The 24,345-nt window shown below is 55.1% G+C and overlaps 1 protein-coding gene across 1 annotated transcript in view; it reads right to left on the bottom strand.

The window, feature by feature from the left end:
- The window catches only part of LOC140403961 (proline-rich protein 12-like), a 99,404-nt gene that overhangs the window by 25,396 nt on the left and 49,663 nt on the right, over nucleotides 1-24,345 (bottom strand). The window contains 9 exon segments of the mRNA XM_072492254.1: nucleotides 91-200; nucleotides 202-225; nucleotides 1,459-1,575; nucleotides 3,260-3,310; nucleotides 3,313-3,519; nucleotides 5,711-5,827; nucleotides 8,615-8,847; nucleotides 8,879-8,962; nucleotides 18,170-18,689. Of these exon segments, the coding sequence (XP_072348355.1) occupies nucleotides 91-200; nucleotides 202-225; nucleotides 1,459-1,575; nucleotides 3,260-3,310; nucleotides 3,313-3,519; nucleotides 5,711-5,827; nucleotides 8,615-8,847; nucleotides 8,879-8,962; nucleotides 18,170-18,689 (1,463 nt within the window).

Below are 24,345 nucleotides of genomic sequence, written 5' to 3'. Positions count from 1 at the left end.
TCAAACGATCCGCTAACCGTTCTGTACAAAAGCTCGGAAAACCGCCAACGCAGGGCAGACTGAACACCGACGGTGACACGATGCCTGTACCTCAGGGATTGCTGCGGCCGATGCCAGGGCCTCTTGGAGCAGACACGAACGTAGTCCTTCTTGTTTACATTCTCCAGGAACTTAACGTAGAGACGCTGTATTCGGTTTTTTTGCGTGACCAAAGTACCCAAGATACTGAAACGGGAAATGACAGAACTTTAGGCCTGGTGAACCCGCCTGCTGCTTAGCAACCGTCAATGGGGAGGGGCCAGAATGGACACCCATTGCCACCGCGTCTGTAGCGTCAACGTTTACTTGGGAGGGGTGAAGGTGAAGAAGCCAGTTTGGAAAACTACCCAGCAGTTGGTGGGTCTTTTAATTTTTAGTTTCCAAATCTCACAAGGGAGAGGGCGGCAGTGGGGCGATGTCACTGGACTGCTAATCCCAGGCTAACGCTCTGGGAGACAGGGGTTCAAATCCCACCACGGCAGCTGGTGGGATTTAAATACAATTAATAAATCTGGAATTGAAAACTCATCTCAGTAATAGCGACCATAAATTTATCATCGGCTGTCATTAAAAACCCATCTGGTTCACTGAAGCCTCTTAATCTACTTTTTAAAAAGAAATTATGGCACAGTCAGCATTTATTGCCCACTGCAAGTTGCCTTGGGACATCCGAATGGTTTGCAAGCAGGGCAAAGCTGTTTGCAACACTTCCAACGGCAGTGGTGGCTTCAGGGCCCAGTCTAGAGGCTGGAGCACAAAATCTAGGCCTTACTTTGGGGCGTACAAGATTATGAGGGGCATGGACAGGGTGGATTGGGAGCAGCTGTTCCCCTTAGTTAAAGGGCCAGTCACGAGGGGACACAAGTTCAAGGCGAGGAGCAAGATTTCGGGGGGGGGGGGGGGGGGGGGGGGGGGGGGGGGGGGGGGGAAGGAGGAGGGAGAATGTGAGGGAAAACCTTTTTACCCAGAGGGTGGTGACGGTCTGGAACACACTGCCTGGGAAGGTGGTAGAGGCCGGGTCGCCTCACATCCTTGGCACGTCATAACATTCAAGGCTAAAGGCCAAGTGCTGGCCAATGGGATTAGGTCAGGTGTTTTGTCCACATGTCAACACAGCCTCGATGAGCCGAGTGGCCTCTCTTGCACTCTGTGACACTCCCATTGCAGGGCTGAGAGTTGCACTGACGTCTTTCGGATGAGATATTAAAACTAGCCTCTCTGGGGCTTGGCCACCACTCGGAGGATGAGCAGTGGCTCTATGGTTAAAACTCATTCAGCAGCGTGAAAAACCCGTATTCCCATATTGCGACGGTAGCGACACTCCAAAAGACTTTGTTCGCTCGGAAGCACTTCGGGAGGTCCCCAAGTCAGAAAGGGCGCTACATAAATGCGAGCATTCTCTCTCTCCGGTGCCCTTACTTTGCTGGTCGCACAGAACTGCCGTTGTCCATCTCTGATCTCCGGGGTGAATTTCTGTAGTAAAGCCTTCTGGACCCGCCAAATGGGAGGAGGTTCCCGTCCTGCCTGCATGGCAAGCTGAGGGAGGGGGGGTAGAAAACACAAGGCAAATTCAATCACCGTGCGAGCACCATCACAGGGTTGCCAACCCCAGTCAGACATATTCCTGGAGGTCTGAAGACATGACTACCCCTTCCCCAAACGCTCTCGGCCAATCAAACTGCCTTTCCCTCCATCGCCGATATTTGTTTATTAACGCATAAACGATCGGGGTTCAAGTAAATGGAACAAAATAAACAACCCCCCACCCCACAACGCCAGATAATTGTTCTCCAGTGCTGCTTGTGCTGTCCAGGAGATTAATCTTTTACTCTTGGGAGACTCCAGGGCAGTCCTGGAGGGTTGGCAACCCCGGCCTGTGACTAAACTCATCAATTTTCCAAACATCATGCCAGAGCCTGAGATTTTCTCTTCTCAGCAACGCATTTTGGGGGTACAAGTCGAGAGTTCCCCTCCCCTCTCCCTCCACCAGTGCCTTGTCCAAGCAGTCAGTGATGTCCCCTACAGGGGAATATCCCGCCAACACCCTCTGTCCGAGGGCGGTGTACTTGGTGTCAGCTCCGGACTCCCACCTCATCTTAAGATGCCAATGTCTGGAGGAATAGAATCCCTACAGTGCAGAAGGAGCCATTCGGCCATCGGGTCTGCACCGACCTTTGGAAAGAGCAACCTACCCAGACCCAATCCCCCGCCCTATTCCCGTAACTCCACTAACTCTTTGGACACAAGGGGCAATTTAGCATGGCCAATCCACCCAACCTGCTCATCTTTGGACTGTGGGAGGAAACCAGAGCACCCGGACGAAACCCACGCAGACACGGCGAGAAAGTAAACTACCACCCAAGGCTGGATTGAACCCAGGTCACTGGCGCTATGAGGCAGGTTCACCACCCCCACTCCCTCTCCCCTTCCCCCCCCCCCCCCCCCCCCCCCCCCCCGTGCGTTCGCCCGACCCACTTCCTCAACATTCAAACCCACCGACTCTCAAAAAGGCTAATAGAGTACTAGTCTTTATACAGAGAAGGTTAGAGTTCAAGAGGGTAGGGGTAATGTACCCTGTCCAGCAGCACCTCGATATTAGATTTCCCATTCTTACCCTCAAATCACTCAGTGCTCATATCCACACATGCCCTCCTCTCCCCTGCAATCTCTCCCGCCCTATCACCCTCCAGGTTATCAGCACTGCCTCACACCGTGTCGCCTTGCAAATGCCCAAATTTTCATCGGCACACCATTGCCGTTCATGCCTTCGACTAGGCCTCAAATTCTCCAAATTCCTCTCCGCGTCTAAAGTGTCTTCCAAGGTGCTTCCCTTTTTTAAAAATAAATTTAGAGTACCCAATTAATTTTTTCCAATTAAGGAGCAATTTAGCGTGGCCAATCACCTGCCCGGCACATCTTTGGGTTGTGGGGGCGAAACCCACACAAACATGGGGAGAATGTGCAAACTCCACACGGACAGTGACCCAGGGCCGGGATCGAACCTGGGACCTCGGCGCCGTGAGGCCGCAGGGCTAACCCACTGCGCCACCGCGCTGCCCTCAAGGTTCTTCCCCTTTGACCACACTTGGAGTTCTCTGCCCTCATATCTCCTCAGGTGTCTCATTCTTCCCGAGGCTCATGTGAAGGGCCTTGGGGGGGGGCACTTCTTTTTACTGGGTTCAGGGCGCACTTTGCCATTTAACCAGGGGGTTTGTTTTACCTTAAGTGCCTTGATGTCATCGATTTTCACGACAAATTCGTCGCGCTCCCGGGAAACACCCCTTCGCCGCCACTCTCCTCGTCGTCCTCATCCGTCTCGCCAGAGATGGCGACGGAGTCTTGCTTCTTGGCCAAGTGCAGTGGCCTGTGCCAGGGCTTCTTGGAGCAAATGCGCACGTAGTCCTTCTTGTCCATGTTCTCCAGAAACTTCACGTAGAGACGCTGGTAATCGGTCTTCACCTCGTCTGGGTACTCGATGTACTAATCAGGGAGGAGGAGAAGGTTTCACATGATCGTTTAACAATCCCACGGTCGGCCATTTTAAAACAAGCTCGCCGGGGAAGCGGGAAAGGCAATAACGCAACCAGCAACTCCCCAAACCCAGGGCCTTCTGGAAAGGCAAGGGCAGCATGCGCAGAGGAACATCACCTCCAAATCCTCCCCCCAAGCCACACGCATCATCCCGACTTGGAACTGTATTGCCGTTCCTTCACTGTCGGTGGGTTAAAATCCTGGAACTCCCTCCCTAACAGCACTGTGAGTGTACCTACAGGGACCCCAGCGGTTCAAGGCGGCAGCTCACCACCATCCTCTCAAGGGCAGTTGGGGATGAGCAATAAAGGAATGGGCCTAGCCAGGGACACCCACATCCCAGATTTCCTTCCGCAACCCCAGACATCAGGTTCAATGCCAGACCCATGCTGGGTTAGCCATCTCTACTGGGCTAAAGATCAGCAGCACTCAAATCTCAGCATCCACGGGTTACAAGAGACACAAAAATGCAGGATTTCCACACCAGGTTGCTATCCTTGCCGGAATCTGCATGCGTCTGTGATGGCTGCTACTGTTGAATAGCCAGTTGGCAGTAACTGCATTTCCCGCAGCTTGGGGCATGGACGAGAGGGTGGCCAGCGGCTTGCCCCAACCTCTGCAATTCCCTCCCCAAGCCATTTCCGCCCCTACCCCCTTAAAAGGAAACATTACACAGCCACCACCACCACCACTAACGCATCCCCCTCCCACTGCTGCACTCTAAGTTGGGCTTTAAAGGAACCAATAGCTTTTCCCCAGAGCCCTGGTTCATATTTATCCCTCACGACTAAAATGCCGATTATCTGGTCATTATCACACTGCGGGATCTTGCTATGCACAAACAGCAGCCACGTTTCCTACCTTCGAACGGTGACCGGACTGTAAAAATTACCTCATTGGCTGTTGAGCCGTGAGGTTGTGAAAGGTGCTGTAAAAGGACAGACTTGGGAACGCTGCATTTATATAGCGCCTTCCATGACTTTGGGGTGTCACAAAGTGTTCCACGGCAATGAAAGGTACTTGTGAAGGTCATCACTGTCGTAATGTAGGAAACGCAGCGGTTAAGTTGCGCACAGCAAAATCCCTTTAACCGTCATACATGAGAATGACCAGATCTTCTGATTGTCTGTAACGCCGGCTGAGGGGGGGGGAAGGCATTTTGCCAGAGGCGGTCTTCTCTCCCGCTCTTGGAGATCGCTCCATAGGATCTTTTACGCCCACCTGCAGCGGGGGGGGCAAACGGATCCTTGGATAAGAACCTCATCGGACAAAGGGCACGCTTACAGTGCAGCACGCACTCGGTACTGCCCCTGAATGTCTGTCTGCACTTTTGTCCTCAAGTCTCCAGAGTGAGACTGGAACCTACAACCCTGCGAATCCGAGGTGGGGCTTTGCCGACCGGAGACGTGCACAACATACGATGTGCACCTTCGGTTTATCCTTTCCACGCTCTTAACCAACGCCAGTTGTGCCCTTTCCAGATTGCAAACACGAGAGAGGCAGACAGAAAGACACAGGGCGAGCGCGCGGTAGGGAGCAGAGACAGAGAGAGATAGAACGAGAGCGAGCGAGCGGGAGATGGAGCAAGAGAGCGGCGGAGGGAGCTAGCAGGGGGAGGGGGGGAGCGAGGGAATGGGGGAGGGAAGGGGCGAGCCAGCCAGCGGGGGAGGGAGGGAGGGAGCTGGTGATGGAGCGAGACAGTGAGGGAGCGGGGGATGGAGCGAGAGAGCAAGGAAGCAGGTGCTGGAGCGAGAGAGCGAGGGAGCGGGGGATGGAGCGAGAGAGTGGGGCATGGAGTGAGAGAGCGAGGGGATGGAGTGCGAGAGTGGGGCATGGAGCGAGGGAGCAGGGGATTGAATGAGAGAGCGGGGATGGAGTGAGCGAGCAAACGCAGGATGGAGCGAGAGGGCGAGCGAGCGGGGGATGGAGCGAGAGAGGGAGCGGGAGGGAGCGCGAGTGCAAGAGTGAGCGTGCACACATGAGTGTGAGAGTGCGCCCATGCGAGAGGGCACACACATTAGAGTGAGTGTGCGCATGCGCGAGAGAGAGTGAGCACAAGGTACAGAGTAAGATAGAGAGAGTGCAATAGAGAGCGAGAGAGAGTGAATGGGAGAGGGTGAGGAATGGCACGTAAGCTTACCTGAGAGCTGGAGGAGAAGTGGCGCTGTTCATCTCGCACCTCTGGTACAAACTGCTGCAGTGAGGCTTTCTGGACCCTCCAGATTGGCGGAGGTTCGCTTCCCGCCTGCATGGCGATCTGTGAAACAGGAGGTAGATCGAGCGGTCAGCCACATTGAAACCTGGGGGGGGGGGGGCGTGACAATTCTATGCAATAGAATAAACGTTCCATTTGACTAACATTGGGCCATAGAATGATACAGGGCAGGAGCAAGCCATTCAGCCCATCATGCCTGTGCTGGTCCTTTGCAAGTGCTTTCCAATTGGTCCACAGCCCTGATCCTGCCACTTAATACTCAATGCAATTTTATTGCCGATCAACGTAACCACGGGTCGCAGCTAGACAGGAGGATGGTGGTGTGGTGGGAACATCACTGGTCCAGCAATCAGGGACAAGGCTTCAAACCCACCATTGCTAGCTGGTGGAATTTAAATTCGATGCATCAGACCTGGAATCGAAAGCTGGTCTCTGGAATGGTGGCCGTGAAAACTATCGGCGCTGTTAAAACAAAAACCCATCTGGTTCACTTATGTCGTTCAGGGGAGGAAATCTGCCGTCCTTATCCGGTCTGGCCTACATGTGACTCCAGACACACAGATTCTTAACTGCCCTCAGAATTGGTTGAGCAAGCCACTCAGTTTGAGGGCAATTCGGGATGGGCAGCAATTTTAGAAATTGTGCGATACTTGATGAAATGGCCTGTTTTTAGGTTCTAAAATTTAATCAGTTTTCTATCCCCTCAAAAAGGTACTAGCGTTCCCAAACTATTTTCCAACATAACCCCATTTGAACACTTTACTAACGTGATCCCGGTTGCCAACAGAACTAAAACAGCAATAAAGCAGGGTACATAATTAAGCTTGGCGTATTATAGGTTGACATGCAATATATCATATCAATAAGAAAATCAGCCTCTTGAATGTAGTTTGTAAAAATATTATTTTATGTACTCACCAGTCCATTAGCTCTTTACTCTAAAGCCCGTGATCTCTCATTACTGACTCTCCAATCAGGGGAAAATCTTTCTCCCCATTTACTCTTGTCAAAACCCGTGGCAATTTTCAACATCTTTGTTATATTTCGCTGCAACCACCTCTGCCTGAGGAAGATGTCATTTCGCCTTCAAAACTACAGGGATATGGTGACGTTGTGATTATGTTACTGGACTAGTAATCCAGACCAAGTTGATTTTTCTTTGGAACGAGTGAATAAGAGTTTGTCCGGCGATTTCTCTTTCAAATTGTTATTCAAAAGGTCACATTTCAAACCCATTCTGTCATCCTTCTGCTTTACTGATGCCATTTGATAAAATTTACAGTGCAGAAGGAGGCCATTCGGCCCATCGAGTCTGCACCGGCCCTTCTAACGAGCACCCTACTCAAGCCCACACCTCCACCCTATCCCCGCAACCCCACCTAACCTTTTTGGACACGAAGGGGCAATTTATCACAGCCAATCCGCCTAACCTGCACATCTTTGCACTTGTGGGAAGAAACCGTAGCACCCGGAGGAAACCCACGCAGACACAGGGAGAACGTGCAGACTCCGCACAGACAGCGACCCAAGCCGGGAATCGAACCTGGGGCCCTGAGGCTGTGAAGCAACAGCGCTAACAACTGTGCTACCGTGCCGGCCTTTTTAAAAAAAATTACCAGTCTATTTAAATTTAATTCAAAATTCTCAAATTGCGCCAGGGTGGGATTTGAACTCTTGCTTGTTGTGTTAGTGACAGAGGTCTGGATCACAAGTCCAGTAACGTAACCACCTCAGTGAGCGTTCTCTTCAAATAATAGGCCTAAAAGTTTCAAGATTAAACCCCGGTTCCTCATAGAAGGTTCCTCATAGAAATACATCCTACGTTTTGGCCCACATATAGTCACGTCTCGAGAGAGAAATTAGTTTGCCTTGTTTTTTTTTTAATTGAGAAAATAAACAATGGGCAGGATTTTCCTCCCCCCTCAGTCTCGTGTTCCGCAGCGGCGGAGGCCTGCCCACTAGTGGCCGGAGGCGGGATTTTCTGGTCCTGCTGTTGTCAATGGGGTTTCCCGTTGAACGCACTCCTCGCGGCCGGGAAACCCGTGGTGGGGTTGGTGCCTTACGTGGGTCCCTTAAAATCCCACCAATGCGAATGGCCAGAAAGTCCTGCCCATCGTTGGATACTTCCCAAGCCTTCATATAGACTCAAGTGGGCCAAATGGCCTCCTTCCATGACACAATGACCATGACTTTCCATGCAATTCCCAAAGAACCACATGTCCCAATAGGCAACACTGCACTGTTCACGGACTAAATGATACCATACTTAAAGGGAATGGGGTTTTCTTGTTTTTTCTTAGTTAGTTGTTGATATTTGCTTTTTGTTTATTTCTTTTTCCATCTGTTGTTAGTTTAATATATTATTTAAATAACGTTTAATGTATATTCTTTCATTAAGTTGTAAAAACGGAAAATCTTTGTTTGAAAAACTTCAATAAAATATATTTTTTTTAAAAAGGGAATGGGGTTGCTGAGGAGGGGGGGGGGGGGGGGGGGGGGGGGGGGGGGGGGGGGGGCGGGAGATAGGGACCTGCCTCAGTATAGTATCGCAGACAACGGGAGAATTTGGGAAATATTGCTTACTCCAAAACTCTTCCCTCAATAACTGTGATGGGGGGGGGGGGGGTAAAAGATGCTAAAAGTCACAAAAATATTCAATGTTTTCACCAGCAGGAGGTCAGCCATTTTGATCTACTTCCTGCCAAGAAACAGGAGGTTCCTCCCCATTAATGACGTCATCAAGAGTAGTCACTAGGAGGTGCGAGCAATGCTGAGTTGACTGGCTAATTTGGTGTTAAACGTGGCACACGCGTGAAAAATGTTCCTTACCTTGAGTTCTTTGATGTCGTCGATTTTGATGACAAACTCATCCCACTTCCGGATGGCACCTTCTCCGCCACTCTCCTCGTCATCTTCGTCGGTCTCTCCGCAAATGGCCACCGTGTCCTGCTGCTTGGCTAGCTTGATCGGGGAAGGTGCCTCCTTCTCCTCGGGCTGCGGTGGGGACTCTGGGGCAGGAGAAGGCTCTTGTTCTGGGATAGGCTCTTGTTCTGGGATAGGCTCTTCCTCTGGGATAGGCTCTTTAGGCAAGACCGGGGGATGGGGGTGCGGCCTGCTCTGGCTGGGAGGTCTCAGAAGGCGGGGTGCTCACTTCCTTTTCTTCCACGGCCATGTTATCTGACAAAAGCAATGGAATGGAAATGGTTAGATTGATGGAGCGGCTTATCCTCTCCCGGATTTCTTTGATGTTTTTTCCTCTTGGAAGTAACCCGATTTTACATGGGATATAGAAGCAGGCCATGCGGCCTAACTAGTCCATGACTGTGTTTACATAAGAACTAGGAACAGGAGTAGGCCATCTGGCCCCTCGAGCCTGCTCCGCCATTTAATGAGATCATGGCTGATCTTTGTGGACTCAGCTCCACTCTCCGGCCCGTACACCATATCCCCACACCATTATGCTCCACTCCAACCTCCCCCTGCCCATCATTCCTGATCTAGATCCATCATGGTTACTGTAATATCCCACAGGGACATACGGGGTGGGTATGCTGGTCTTATCCATGCTGCTTTTGGAGTACAAGCTCCTCTGCTAGGGGAGGGGTCTCTCATAGAAAATATAAGCAGCGGGAGGAGGCCATTCGTCCCTTTGAGCCTGCTCTGACATACTTTAGCATCATGGCTGATCATCAAGTTCACGATCAGCCATGATCAGAAAGAATGACATACACACAACCCGTGTTAACCACTTCGCCACCGTGCCAACACGAATCAAGCCGTTTTGCCCAGCGTTCATCCACCACACAAGGCGACCTGTAATGATAGAGCACATCTGGCCCATCGTGCCAGTCCCGGCTCTTTGGTACAATTGCCCCGTTAACCCCACTGCCCTGCCCTTTCCCCGGAGCCCTGAAAATTATACCCTCAAGGAATGACCCCAAATCTCTTTTGGAAGCCACTGGTGAATCTGCTTCCATCAACACTGCAGCCAGTGGTGTCTGGTTAGTGTTTGAGGAGGTGGGGACCTGGATGTGTGGAGGACTACATCCTCGAGATAAAGAATTTACTGTTTTCTCAGCCCCTCATTAATGTCATGCATTTGTGCTTAGGGCAATCCTACATTTGGTAGCCTCCTGCTCTACAGCTGGCATCGTGATCCCTCACCCATGCTCCCATCTTTCTTGAGTTTTTAAACCAAGGGCCTACCCCCCTGACCTCGGTCCAGGCATTTCAACATGTCTCTGCTTAGGGATAAATAAGACAGAGAGAGATAGATGGGTTCTTGATTAATAAGGGGCTCAGGGGTTATGATTGAATGGCGGAGCAGACTCAATGGGCCGAAGGGCCTAATTCTGCTCCCGTGTATAATGGTGTATTAAAATACACATTCACTGTGTATTTTAAGAAAGGGTTCGAGCTCGTTTTACATAGATCATAGAACATACAGTGCAGAAGGAGGCCATTCGGCCCATTGAGTCTGCACCGACCAACTTGAGCCCTCGCTTCCACCCTATCCCCGTAACCCAATAACCCCTCCTAATCTTTTTGGACACTCAGGACAATATAGCATGGCCAATCCACCTAACCTGCATGTGTTTGGACTGTGGGAGGAAACCGGAGCACCCGGAGGAAACCCACGCACACACGGGGAGAGCGTGCAGACTCCGCACAGACAATGGCCCAAGCCGGGAATCGAACCCGGGTCCTGGAGCTGTGAAGCCACTGTGTTGACCACTGTGCTACCCCAATTCCCCTTCTGGTGTGACCCCCTCTGTTTTGTGGGAGAACTGCGAAGCTTATGCTCAGGGGGTTGGTTATTTCTTACACAGTTAGCAGAAGGCGCAGAAGGCTAGAAAGGCAGCACCAGGTGTGGAGGCCAGATTGGCCAAGGTGGGCCAAGATAAGGGGGGGGGGGGGGGGGGGAAAGAGTTGGGGAGGAATCCTAACCGGCAGTTGTTGGTTCCTTCCTGACCCAGCAGGCCAAGAGGAGTCTTTTTTTTCAAAATTTAGATCACCCAATTAAGGGGAAATTTAGCACGACCAATCCATCTACCCTGCACATCTTTTGGGTTGTGGGGGCGAAACCCACGCAAACACGGGGAGAATGTGCAAACTCCACATGGACAATGACCCAGAGCCAGGATTGAACCTGGGACCTCAACGCCGTGAGGCAGCAGGGCTAACCCACTGCGCCACCGTGCTGCCCCCAAGAGGAGTCTTACCATTTGCAAAGCAAAAGTTGTAAGAGTTCGGCAACAAGCCGAGTAAATACTTTTTTTTTTTGACGAAGAAAAGGCTGATTCTAGGACTGTCCCTTTGGTGCGTGATTCTAGGGGTAGCAGACTAGTTAAAACCAAAGAAATTAACAGGGCGTTTCGGGATTTTTATTCTGACCTGTAGATGTATTGACAGGTATGGAGCGCTTTCTCCTACCTCGAGCTCGCTATGGCTTTGGAGGATCAACAATTGATCTTTAATGCTCCTACCTCTAGGGGGCAGCACGGTGGCGAATGGTTAGCATTGCTGCCTCACTGCGCCGAAGTCCCCGGTTTGATCCGAGGGTGAAGAGTGTGTTTCTGGAGCGTAGCAGGGACAGGGGGGGGCTGGCGTGCCGAATTTGTGTGGTTATTATTGGGCAGACTATGTGGCGATGATCCGTAAGTGGGTGATGGAGGGAGAGGGGGCGGCGCGGAAGAGGCTAAAGATGGCGTCCTGTGTGGGCAAGAGCCTGAGGGCGCTGGTGACGGCACCGCTGCCTCTCTCGGCGACAAGGTACACCACAAGTCCGGTGGTGGCGGTGACGCTGAAGATCTGGGGGCAGTGGAGGCGACACAGGGGCGAGGTGGGAGCCTCGGTTTGGTCCCCGATTCGGGAGAATCATCGGTTCGTCCCGGGAAGGATGGATGGGGGGTTTTGGAGCTGGCATCGGGCAGGGATTAGAAGAATGGGGGACCTGTTCATTGATGGGACGTTTGTGAGCCTAGGGGTGCTGGAGGAGAAGTTTGGGCTATCCCTGGGAAACGCTTTCAGGTACATGCAAGTGAGGGCGTTTGTGAGGCGGCAGGTGAGGGAATTCCCGCTGCTTCCGGCAGGGTGATTTCGGGTGTATGGGTTGGAGGAGGCAAGGTTTCGGCGATTTACCAGGAGCTGAAGGAAGAGGAGGAGGCCTCGGTGGAGGAGTTAAAGGGCAAGTGGGAGGAGGAGCTTGAGGAGGAGATAGATGAGGGTCTGTGGGCTGATGCCCTGAGTAGGGTTAATTCTTCCTCCTCTTGCGCCAGGCTCAGCCTAATACAGTTCAAAGTTACTCACAGAGCGCACATGACAGGGGCGAGGTTGAGTAGGTTCTTTGGGGTGGAGGACAGATGTGGGAGGTGCTCGGGGAGCCCGGCAAACCACGTCCATATTTTCTGGTCATGCTGGATGGATTTTGGAGGGGTTTTGCGAGGACTATGTCCAAGGTGGTGAACGCCCGGGTCAAGCCGAGCTGGGGATTGGCACTATTTGGGGTAACGGACGAGCCGGGAGTGCAGGTGGTGAAAGAGGCCGGTATCCTGGCCTTTGTGTCCCTGGTAGCCCGGCGGAGGATTTTGTTACTGTGGAAAGATGCAAAGCCCCCTAGTGTGGAAGCTTGGATCAATAACATGGCAGGGTTCATCAAGCTGGAGAGGATAAAGTTTGCCTTGCGAGGGTCTGTGCAAGGGTTCCTCAGGCGGTGGCAACCGTTCCTAGACTATCTCACGGAGCGTTAGCGGAGGTCAGCAGCAACCCAAGGGCCGGGGGGGGGGGGGGTTTCTCTTGGGGTGGTGTTTGGGTGAAGGTGTTTTTTTTTTCCCTATTTGTGTTTTTAAATGTTATATGGGGGGTTATTGTATATGGGGGAAATCCAATGTATAATTTCTGCTTGTTGTGTTCTTGTTTCTTTCTTTTGTTGGGGGGGGGGGGGGGGGGTTGTTGAAAATTTGAATAAATATATCTATATTTAAAAATAAGGTCATGTCGGACTTCCGGTTGCGTGGAGGCAGTGGGCGCAAGAGCAGCAGGAGCTTCTCCAGCGCTGTTTTAAGGAACTGAAAGCAGAGCTGCTGGAGCCGATGAAGGCTTCAATTGATAAGCTGCTGGAGACCCAGACGGCCCAAGGGGCGGCGATCCGGGAGGTCCGGCAGAAGGTCTCGGAGAACGAGGACGAGATCCTGGGCCTGGCGGTGAAGGTGGAGGCGCACAAGGCGCTCCACAAGAAATGGCAGGCGAGGTTCGAGGAGATGGAGAACCGGTTGAGGCGGAAGAACCTGCGGATCCTGGGTCTCCCGGAGGGGCTGGAGGGATCGGACGTGGGGGGGCAACGTGGTCACCATGCTGAATTCGCTGATGGGAGCGGGGGCCTTTCAGCTTGGAGCTGGAGGGGGCCCACCGAGTGCTGGCGAGGAGGCCCAAGCCCAGTGAGCATCCGCGGGCGGTGCTGATGCGGTTCCACTGGTTTGCTGATCGAGAGTGTGGGTTAAGGTGGGCCAAGAAGGAGCGGAGCAGCAGGTGGGAGAACGTGGAGGTCCGGATCTACCAGGATTGGAGCGCGGAGGTGGCGAAGCAGAGGGCCGGTTACAACCGGGCGAAGGCAGTGCTGCACAGGAAGGGGGTGAAGTTCGGTATGCTGCAGCCGGCGCGTCTGTGGGTCACCTATAAGGGCCGACACCACTATTTCGAGTCCCCGGAGGAGGCGTGGGCCTTTGTTCAGGCCGAAAAACTGGACTCGGACTAAGGGTCGGGGACGATGGGTCGCGGTGGAGGGATGGTTGGGGATTGTTGGGTTGCGTTTCGAGGGGGGTTCTTTGTTTTTCGGGGGTTGGTTGAGCATTGTTTTAATTAGGTCCGCCGGGAGGGCTTGGGGGGCGGAGGGTAGGTAAACTGCTGGGGGGGTTGATGGTTGGTAGGGGAGATGGGGCCCCGTGTGTGTGGGGGGCGGGGCGAGTTGGGGGCAGTAGGACTGGGCCTGGAAAGGCCGGATTGGTGGAAAGGTCGGGCTTTTCTCCCACGCTGGGAGTGGAATGGATGAGAGCCTGCTGGTGGACAAGGGGGAGGGGGGGGGGGATGAGGGGAAGTTCCACACTGGGGGGGGGGGTCGATGGAGCGGCGGGAGTGGCCGGGGTCAGCAGGAGTCAGCTGACTTACGGGAGTGGAATGGGGGAGCAATGCAGCTAGGGGGGGACCTACCTGGGGGTGGGGGCGGGTTGCTGCTGGAATGGCCAAGGGGGAGCTGGAGTTGGTAGAGGAGGTCAGGGCGGGGGTCTGCCACTGTGGGGAACGGGTCGTGCGGGGGGCGCGGGCACGTGGCTGGCCTTGGAAGGGCTATGGCTAGTCGGCGGGGAGGGGGGGTGAGTAGCCCCCGATCCGGCTGATAACCTGGAATGTAAGGGGACGGAATGGGCCGGTCAAGCGGGCCCGGGTGTTCGCGCACCTGAAGGCGGATGTGGCCATGCTTCAGGAGACGCAGCTGAGGGTGGCGGATCAGGTAAGGTTGAGAAAGGGGTGGGTAGGGCAGGTGTTTCATTCGGGTTTGGATGCAAAAAATCGGGGGGTGGCGATCTTGGTGGGGAAGAGAGTGTCGTTCGAGGCGTCGAGCATTGTGGCAGACAATGGCGGTAGGTATGTGATGGTAAGTGGCAAGCTGCAGGGGGAGCGGGTGGTGTTGGTCAATGTATACGCCCCGAATTGGGACGATGCGGGGTTCATGCGGCGTATGCTGGGCCGGATTCCGGACCTGGAGACAGGGGGCCTGATAATGGGGGGGGGATTTCAACACGGTGCTGGATCCGACACTGGATCGCTCTAGGTCTAGGACGGGTCGGAGGTCGGCGGCGGCCAAGGTGCTGAGGGGGTTCATGGACCAGATGGGAGGGGTGGACCCATGGAGGTTTGCGAGGCCGGGGCTAGGGAATTTTCATTCTTGTCCCATGTCCACAAGGCCTACTCCCGGATTGTCTTTTTTGTCACGAGCAGGGCGCTGATTCCAAGGGTGGAAGATACGGAGTACTCGGCGATAGCCATTTCTGATCATGTTCCGCACTGGGTGGACCTCGAGCTGGGGGAGGAGGGAGACCAGCGCTCGCTGTGGCGCCTAGAGGTGGGGTTGCTGGCGGACGAGGTGGTGAGCGGGCGGGTCCGGAGGTCTATAGAGAGGTACCTGGAGGCTAATGACAATGGGGAGGTGCAAGTAGGGGTGGTCTGGGAGGCGCTGAAGGCGGTGGCCAGAGGAGAGCTGATCTCCATTAGGGCACACAAGGAGAGGGGGGGAAAGGAGAGAGAGGGAGAGGTTGGTGGGGGAGATGGTGAGGATGGACAGGAGGTACGCGGAGGCCCCGGAGGAGGGATTGCTTAGGGAACGGCGCAGCCTCCAGGCTGAGTTCGATTTGTTGACCACCAGGAAGGCGGAGGCGCAGTGGAGGAAGGCGCAGGGGGCGGTATATGAATACGGAGAAAAGGCGAGCCGGATGCTGGCGCACCAGCTTCAGAAGCGAGAGGCAGCTCGGGAGATCAGGGGAGTTAGGGATGGAGGAGGGAGCACGGTGCGAAGTGCGGTGGGTATCAATGGGGTTTTCAGGGACTTCTACGAGGAACTGTACCGGTCTGAGCCCCCACTGGAGGGGGGGGGGGGGATGGGTCGCTTCCTGGACCGGTGGAGGTTTCTGAGGGTGGAGGAGGGGCAGGTGGCGGGGTTGGGGGCGCCGGTTGGGTTGGAGGAGCTGGTTAAAGGGATAGGGAACATGTAAGTGGGGAAGGCACCAGGGACGGATGGGTTCCCGGTTGAATTTTATAAGAAGTATTCGGACCTGCTGGGCCCGCTGTTGGTAAGGACCTTCAACGAGGCAAGGGAAGGGGGGGCTCTGCCCCCGACGATGTCTAGAGCGCTGATTTCCCTGATCCTGAAGCGGGACAAGGATCCCCTACAGTGTGGGTCATATAGGCCGATCTCTCTCCTAAACGTAGATGCAAAGTTGCTGGCAAAGATTTTGGCCATGAGGATGGAGGACTGTGTGCCGCAGGTCATACACGAGGATCAGACGGGGTTCGTGAAAGGGAGGCAATTGAATACTAATGTACGGAGGCTCTTGAATGTTATAATGATGCTGACGATGGAAGGGGAGGCGGAGATAATGGCGGTGATGGATGCGGAGAAGGCCTTTGATTGGGTGGAATGGGAGCACCTGTGGGAGCTGTTGAAAAAGTTTGGGTTCGGGGAGGGGTTCGTCAGGTGGGTGAGGCTGCTGTATGAGGCCCCGGTGGTGAGTGTGGCCACAAACAGAAGGAGGTCAGAGTATTTCCGGCTACACCGGGGACGAGGCAGGGGTGTCCCCTGTCCCCCCTGCTCTTTGCGCTGGCGATTGAACACCTGGCCATGGCGTTGAGGGAGTCGAGGAACTGGAGGGGGCTGGTGCGGGGTGGGGAGGAGCATCGGGTGATGCTCTATGCGGATGATTTGCTGCTGTATGTGGCGGTCCCAGTGGGGGGAATGCCGGAGGTGGTGAGGAACGTTAGGGAGTTGGAGATTTTTCCGGGTACAAGCTTAATATGGGGAAGAGCGAGTTGTTCGTAGTGCACCCGGGGGACCAGGGAGAGGGGGATTGGTGAGCTCCCGCTAAAAAGGGCGGAGAGGAGTTTCAGGTACCAGGGGGTCCAGGTGGCTATGAGCTGGGGGCCCCTGCATAAGCTTAACTTCACGAGGCTGGTGGAGTTGATGGAGGAGTTTAAGAGGTGGGACCTGCTGCCACTCTCCCTGGCGGGTAGGGTGCAGTCAGTTAAAATGACGGTGCTCCCGAGGTTTTTGTTCCTGTTCCAGTGCCTCCCTATCCTGATCCCCAAGGCCTTCTTCAGGTGGGTTAACAGGAGCGTTATGGGGTTTGTGTGGGCGCAGAAGACCCAGAGGGTGAGAAGGGTGTTCCTGGAGCGGTGCAGGGACAGGGGGGGTTGGCGCTGCCTAACCTCTGTTAGGGGGCCGCGGTGCGCAAGTGGGTGATGGAGGGGGATGAGGCGGCATGGAAGAGGCTGGAGATGGCGTCCTGTGTGGGCACGAGCCTGGAGGCGCTGGTGAAGGCGCCGCTGCCGCTTCCTCCAATGAGGTATACCATGAGCCCAGTGGTGGCGGCTACCCTCAAAGTTTGGGGGCAATGGAGACGTCACAGGGGGGGGGAAGATGGAGGCCTCGGTGTGGTCCCCGATTCGGGGGAACCACTGGTTTGTCCCGGGGAGGATGGAAGGAGGGTTCCTGAGCTGGCACAGGGCAGGTATGAGGAGGATGGAGGACCTGTTTGTGGACGGAAAGTTCGCGAGCCTGGGTGAGCTGGAGGAGAGGTTCGGGCTCCCCCCGGGGAACACCTTCAGATCTATGCAGGTTAGGGCGTTTGTTCGGGGGCAGGTGGTGGAGTTCCCACTGTTGCCGCCACGCAGGGTCCAGGACAGCGTGCTGTCGGGGGTGTGGGTTGGAGGGAGGAGGATCTCGGCAACGTATCAGGTGATGCAGGAGGAGGAGGAGGCCTCGGTGTAGGAGCTAAAGGGTAAGTGGGAGGAGAAGTTGGGTGAGGAGATTGACGAGGGGATGTGGGCGGATGCCCTGGAGAGGGTGAACTCTTCTTCCTCTTGCGCGAGGCTCAGCCTCATACAATTTAAGGTGCTGCATAAGGCTCACATGACCGGGACAAGGATGAGCAGGTTCTTTGGGGGCGAGGACAGGTGTGTTAGGTGCTCAGGAAGCCCAGCAAACCACACCCATATGTTTTGGGCATGCCCAGCGCTGGAGGAATTTTGGAAGGGCGCAGCGAGGACGGTGTCGAGGGTGGTAGGATCCAGGGTCAAACCGGGCTGGGGGCTCGCAATATTTGGGGTGGCAGAGGAGCCGGGAGTGCAGGAGGCGAAAGAGGCCGGTATTCTGGCCTTTGCGTCCCTGGTAGCCCGGCAAAGGATTCTTCTTCAGTGGAAGGATGCGAGGCCCCAAGCGTGGAATCCTGGATCAACGATATGGCGGGGTTTATTAAACTGGAGAGGGTGAAATTTGCCTTAAGGGGATCGGTGCAAGGGTTCTTCAGGCGGAGGCAACCGTTCCTAGACTTCCTGGCAGAACGTTAGAAGATGGTCAGCAGCAGCAGCAACCCCGGGGGGTGGTCTTGAGAGGGTGTGTATATTTGCCTTTGTGTTGATGGAGGCTGTTAATTTATTATTTATGTATATTGGGGGGGGGGGGGGAATTGTTCTTTTCTTTCTTTCTGTATTTTGTTGTTGATATTTTGAGAAAATTTGAATAAAAATTATTTTTTTAAAAAAATAAGGTCATGTCGGATGTCCTAACTCAACTTCACTCTCTTCCGATCCCCACAGCCCTCGCCAAACAGAACGCTTTACCTGTGCTGTCGTTCTCCTTGCGATCCATTGGGTCGTAGAGGGCGGAGATGGCGGAGGTGATGCTCTTCTGCAGGTCCTGATTCTTGCTGACGGAATCCTCCTCGTCGGAAGAGAATGACGGCAGGGTCTCCAGGTTCTTCTTCAGGTCGTCGTCGAACCTCTTGCAGGGGCTGGCGCAGCTCATCAGGCTGTCGCTCTCCGAGGCGTCCAGCGGCCCCGACAGCATGGACTGCGCCAAGCCGAACAAGGCCTGCGCGGGCTGGTTGATGACCGACGACGGCCGCCCCTTCTGCGGGCTGGAGGTCGTGGCCGGCAGCTGTTGCCGCTTGCCCGACTTCAGGAAGTCCAGGAACGACGCCATGAATCCGGATTTCATCTCCGGTTGTTTCTCTTCCACCTCTTTTATTTTCTTCTTGATCTTTTCTTGGGTTTGACTGTTCTCCAAGACGCTTTCCGCCGGGAGAGACTCTGGAGCCTCGATGGGTAAAAGGTCACTTGCCTTTGACCCTTGAACCTTGCCCTGTAAAGGGGGGGGGGGGGGGAATAAACACATGGTTGCTGTTACTAATTTTTAAATTGGGGGGACATGGGTGACGAGACAAGATTATCCTGACAAGCAGTAAGACAGAGAACAAGAAGGGAGAGAAGGATAATTAAAATCTAGCGATTTGCTGATGCCAGGTTTGAAGGGCAGAGGGAGCGAATAAGCTCCTGTGAATGACTGAGCTAAGAACAGGAGGCAGAGTCTTCAGTTGGGGAGGGTGAGGAAGAATGTGGTCCTCCTGCATCCCTGGAATCCTTGGTCCCTCCAGCCCAGGCCTCTTGCGCATCCTTCGCCTCTTTGCTCCACCCCCGGTGGCAGAGCCTCCAGCTGACTAGGCCCCAAAGCTCTGGAAATCTCCCCCCCCACCCCCTCCCCCCAAAAGGGTACGGGCCTAATTTACTCAGCCTCTCATCTTGGGACAATCCCCCCCCCTGATTTCAGGCCCCACCCACCTCACACAAAGACACCTCCGGCATCTTCAATCATAGAATTTACAGTGCAGAAGGAGGCCATTCGGACCATCGAGTCTGCACCGGCCCTTGGAAAGAGCACCCTACCTAAGCCCACACCTCCACCCCTATCCCTGTAACCCCACCCACCTTTGGACACTGAGGGCAATTTAGCGTGGCCAATCCACCTAACCTGCACATCTTTGGACTGTGGGAGCACCCGGAGGAAACCCACGCAGACACGGGGAGAACATGCAGACTCCGCACAGACAGTGATCCAAGCCGGGATCGAACCTGGGACCCTAGCGCTGTGAAGCCATAGTGCTAACCACTATGCCACCATGCTGCCCCCTCAGACACTCAACGCGATCATCTTCTGCCTCAAGGCCATTTTCCTGCCTGCTCACCATATCCCTCGATTCCCTCGGAGACCGAGAGCCTGTCTACCTCGACCTTAAATATGCTCGACGATGGAGCTCCCACAACCCTCTGGGGTAGGGAATCCAAACGGTCACAACCCCCTTGGAGTGAAGAGATTTCCCCTCATCTCGGTCCCCAAATGCTCGGCCCACTTATCCCGCGTCTGCGTCCCTGTGTTCTGGATGGGAAGTGTGGAGATGTCAGGTGAGGGAAGGCGAGGGCTCCACCGTGAGGTCCTGGAAGGGGAGCAGTTTTCACTCTAGACCCACACATTCTCCCTTGGTTTGCTTCAGCTTCCCAGGCAGCAAACTCGAGAATTCCCTTCATAAACCCCTGCACCTCATCTTCTCCTCTACGACACCCCTCAACCTGCCGCTTTGATGGGGCATTTGCCAGGGAGTCCCTGCAGTGCAGGAGGCCATTCGGCCCATCGAGTCGGCACCGACCCCTGCAAAAGAGCACCTTACCTAGGCCCACTCCCCCGCCCCCATCCCCCTAACCCCAGGCGTTGATCATGGTCGATCCACCTCGGGAATCCACCTGCACATCTTTGGACACCAGGGGGACGGAGTATGGCCATCGATCTGCCCAACGCGGGTCGGTGTGAAACTCAGAATGATAATGCTCCTGCAGGATGCCTTGGAATCTAATTGTTCATCAGAGGTGCTACATAAATGAAAGCTTTTGTTGTTGAAGGGACACAGGTTGCGGGGACCCTCTTAGGATCATAGAATCTTGCAGCACAGACCAAGGTCATTCAGCCCATCATATCTGTGCTGGCCCTTTGAAGGAGCGAGCCAATTAGCCCACTTCTCTTCCCCCAGAGCCCTGTGCAATCCCCCCCCCCACCTCCGGCAAATTTTCTTTGGAAATTAATCCAATCTGGGGTTTAACAAGGAAGTTCCCGAGAGGATGTTTCCCTTTGCGAGGGCTCCTGGGACCAGGGGTACCAGTTTCAGAATAAGGCGTCTCTGTTTGAAGGTGGAGATAAGAAGGAATGTCATCTTACAGGGGGCTGTTAGCCGCTGGAATGCTGCACTGAATATACTGCAAGTTAAATTAGACAGAATGTTGATCAGCAAGAGAATCAAGAAGGGAAGTGGATTGAGGCCACGATCATATCAGTCATGAACCTATGGAATGGCGCAGGTTTGAGGGGCCGAATGGCCTACTTCTCGGCCCTTTCAGGCAACACTGTCATTACAGCACAGAAGAAGGCCCTTCGTCCATCATGCCTGTGATGGCGCTCCGTACGAACACATTACCCACTGGCACTCTCCTGCCTCCTCCCCGTAATCCGGCACATTTAACCTGGACAGATAACAGTCTGTCAAGTCGCCACACTCCCAAAGAACCATAGGCTGCATTCCCCTTTGAGAGAGAGAGAGAGAAAGGGAGGAGACAGAGAAAGGGAGGAGACAGAGAAAGGGAGGAGAGAGAGAGAAAGGGAGGAGAGAGAGAGAAAGGGAGGAGAGAGAGAGAAAGGGAGGAGAGAGAGAGAAAGGGAGGAGAGAGAGAGAAAGGGAGGAGAGAGAGAGAGAAAGGGAGGAGAGAGAGAGAAAGGGAGGAGAGAGAGAGAGAAAGGGAGGAGAGAGAGAGAAAGGGAGGGGAGAGAAAGGGAGTTGAGAGAAAGGGAGGGGAGAGAAAAAGGGAGGGGAGAGAGAAAGGGAGGGGAGAGAGAGAAAGGGAGGGGAGAGAGAGAAAGGGAGGGGAGAGAGAGAAAGGGAGGGGAGAGAGAAAGGGAGGGGAGAGAGAAAGGGAGGGGAGAGAGAAAGGGAGGGGAGAGAGAAAGGGAGGGGAGAGAGAAAGGGAGGGGAGAGAGAAAGGGAGGGGAGAGAGAAAGGGAGGGGAGAGAGAAAGGGAGGGGAGAGAGAAAGGGAGGGGAGAGAGAAGGGAGGGGAGAGAGAAAGGGAGGGGAGAGAGAAAGGGAGGGGGAGAGAGAAAGGGGGGGGAGAGAGAAAGGGGGGGAGAGAGAAGGGAGGGGAGAGAGAAAGGGAGGGGAGAGAGAAAGGGAGGGGAGAGAGAAAGGGAGGGGAGAGAGAAAGGGAGGGGAGAGAGAAAGGGAGGGGAGAGAGAAAGGGGGGGGAGAGAGAAAGGGGGGGAGAGAGAAAGGGGGGGGAGAGAGAAAGGGGGGGAGAGAGAAAGGGGGGGAGAGAGAAAGGGGGGGAGAGAGAAAGGGGGGGAGAGAGAAAGGGGGGGAGAGAGAAAGGGGGGGGGAGAGAGAAAGGGGGGGAGAGAGAAAGGGGGGGGGGAGAGAGAAAGGGGGGAGAGAGAAAGGGGGGAGAGAAAGGGGGGGGGGGAGAGAGAAAGGGGGGGGGGAGAGAGAAAGGGGGGGGGGAGAGAGAAAGGGGGGGGAGAGAGAAAGGTAGGGGAGAGAGAAAGGGAGGGGAGAGAGAAAGGGAGGGGAGAGAGAAAGGGAGGGGAGAGAGAAAGGGGGGGGGGAGAGAGAAAGGGAGGGGAGAAAGAAGGGGGGGAGAGAGGAAAGGGAGGGGAGAGAGAAGGGAGGGGAGAGAGAAAGGGAGGGGAGAGAGAAGGGAGGGGAGAGAGAAGGGAGGGGAGAGAGAAGGGGGGGAGAGAGAAAGGGGGGGAGAGAGAAGGGGGGGAGAGAGAAAGGGGGGGAGAGAAAGGGGGGGAGAGAGAAAGGGGGGAGATGGAAGGGGGGAGAGAGAAAGGGAGGGGGAGAGAAAGGGGGGGAGAGAGAAAGGGGGGGAGAGAGAAAGGGGGGGAGAGAGAAAGGGGGGGGGGTGTAGGGGGAGAGTTAGGGGGGGTGAGAGATTGGGGGGGGTGTGGAGAGAGATAGGGGGGGAGTGTGATTGGGGGGGTGAGGTGGAGTGTTGGGTGGGGTGTGTTAGGGTGTGTTTGGGGGGTGAGAGGTTGGGGGTGAGGTTAGGGGGGAGAGAGTTAGGGGGGTGTGATTGGGGGGTTGGTGTTTGGGGGGTGTGTAAGGGGGGAGTGTGTTGGGGGGTTGTTTGGGGGGTGTGTTGGGGGGTGAGGTTTGGGGGTGAGTGTTTGGGGGTGTGTGAAGGGGTGTTGGGGGTGTTTGGGGGGTGTGGGTTTGGGGGGTGTGTGTTTGGGGTTGTGTTTGGGGGGTGTTGGGTGTTTGGGGGGTTGTGTGTTGGGGGGGGTTGTGTGAAGGGGGGTTGTTGTTTGGGGGGTTGTGTGTTGGGGGGTTGGTGTTTGGGGGGGTTTTGTTTGGGGGGGGTGTGTGTTTGGGGGGTTTTTTTGGGGGGGGTTTGTTTGTTTGGGGGGTTGAGTGAAGGGGGGTTTGGGTTTGGTTGAGGTGAAGGGGGGGGAGAGAGAAAGGGGGAGGGAAGAGTGAAAGGGGGGGGAAGAGAGAAAGGGGGAAGAGGAAAGGGGATTGAGAGAAGGGGGGAAGAGAGAAAGGGGGAAGAGAGAAAGGGGGGGGAGTTAGAGAGGGAGGTAAGATTAGGAAGAAGGTTTGATGTTGAGGGGGAAGAGAGAAAGGGGGGGAATGAGTTGAAAAGGGGGGCGGGAGAAGAGAAAGGAGGGAAGAGAGAAAGGAGGAGAAGAGAGAAGGGGGAAGGAAGTGAATAAAAGTGGAGAGTGGAAGTGAGAAGAAGAGAGAAAGGAGGGTAGAGAGGAGAAGGCGGAGGGCCGGTTCGGCGCGGGGGCCGTCTCTTGGGCTTCGAGGCCCGCTTGGCTTTCTTCTTGCCCCATTGAGGTTGTTTCCGAGCAGAAGTCGATGTCGGAGACCGGGCTGATGTTGGTGCGGGTCCTGCAGCTGGAGATCAGGTCGGGCAGCAGGTCGGGCAGCCTGCGGTTGTTCAGCCGGATGTCGGCGGGCACGTCTCCTTCTCCTCGTCCTCGAACTCGTACTCCTGGGCGTAGTTCTTCTTCGGCGGCTGAGGGGGAGAGTCCTTCTTCTTCAGGAGGTGCAGGGAGGAGGTCTTCAGGAACTTCTTGGTCTTCATGGAGCAGAAGCTGGCGGTCGTCAGGGGCGACTTGATGTCGGCGCTGGTAGGCCCGTGGCTTGGCTGAGTCAGGCCCAGGTGCTCAGCCTGAACGGTGGATTCCATGTCGGACTTCATGCCAACCGAGTCGAGGTCCAGGTGCACGCTCTGTTGGGTGTTGCCGGTGTCAGAGGAGCAGTAGCCCTGGAAACTCTGGTTCGAATGCATCATTTCGTAGCTGGACTTCATGCCGTTGCTCCTGTCCATCGCCTGGTTGCCCTCGTCGCCACACGCTTGCTTGCTGTACTCCTCATTGCCACACGGTCCCGAGCAGAACATGTCCTCCATTCCCGGGAAAAAGTTCCGCTCTTCGTCCTGCAGAGAGAGTCCGGGAAACAGATCGAGGTGAGGGGGACGAATCTCTGCTTGGCGCCCTGGGGGCTGGCGGAGCTGAACTGGTCCTTGGCCTCCAGCTGCTGCTGAGAGACCTGCTGGGAAGACTCGGACGCATCCAGCTGCAAGGACTCGCCGGACTCGGGGAGCATATGTTGCTGCGACTGGACTTGGCTGCTCTGGGATAAGTGGCTCTCCAGGTGGAGGTCGGGCTCCAGGAACTCCTGCATCTCCTGCGACTGCATGCTCTCGGACTGAGGGAGGCCCTCCATGCCCTCGGGCTGCAGCCGCTCGGACTGCAGCTGCCCCTGTATCTGAGGTGACTGCGGGTCAGCCTGGATCTGGTGGGAGTCCATCAGGTGGGAATCCATTGACGATGCCGAGGGTGGACATCCATGCCCTGCGATCGCACGTGGGCCTGCATCTGCTGGCTCTGCAGGTGGGGCCTCCAGCATGCTG

This window comes from Scyliorhinus torazame, chromosome 29 (assembly GCF_047496885.1).
Source record: "Scyliorhinus torazame isolate Kashiwa2021f chromosome 29, sScyTor2.1, whole genome shotgun sequence".
NCBI lineage: Eukaryota > Metazoa > Chordata > Chondrichthyes > Carcharhiniformes > Scyliorhinidae > Scyliorhinus > Scyliorhinus torazame.
This window is presented reverse-complemented; position numbering and strand designations above follow the sequence as displayed.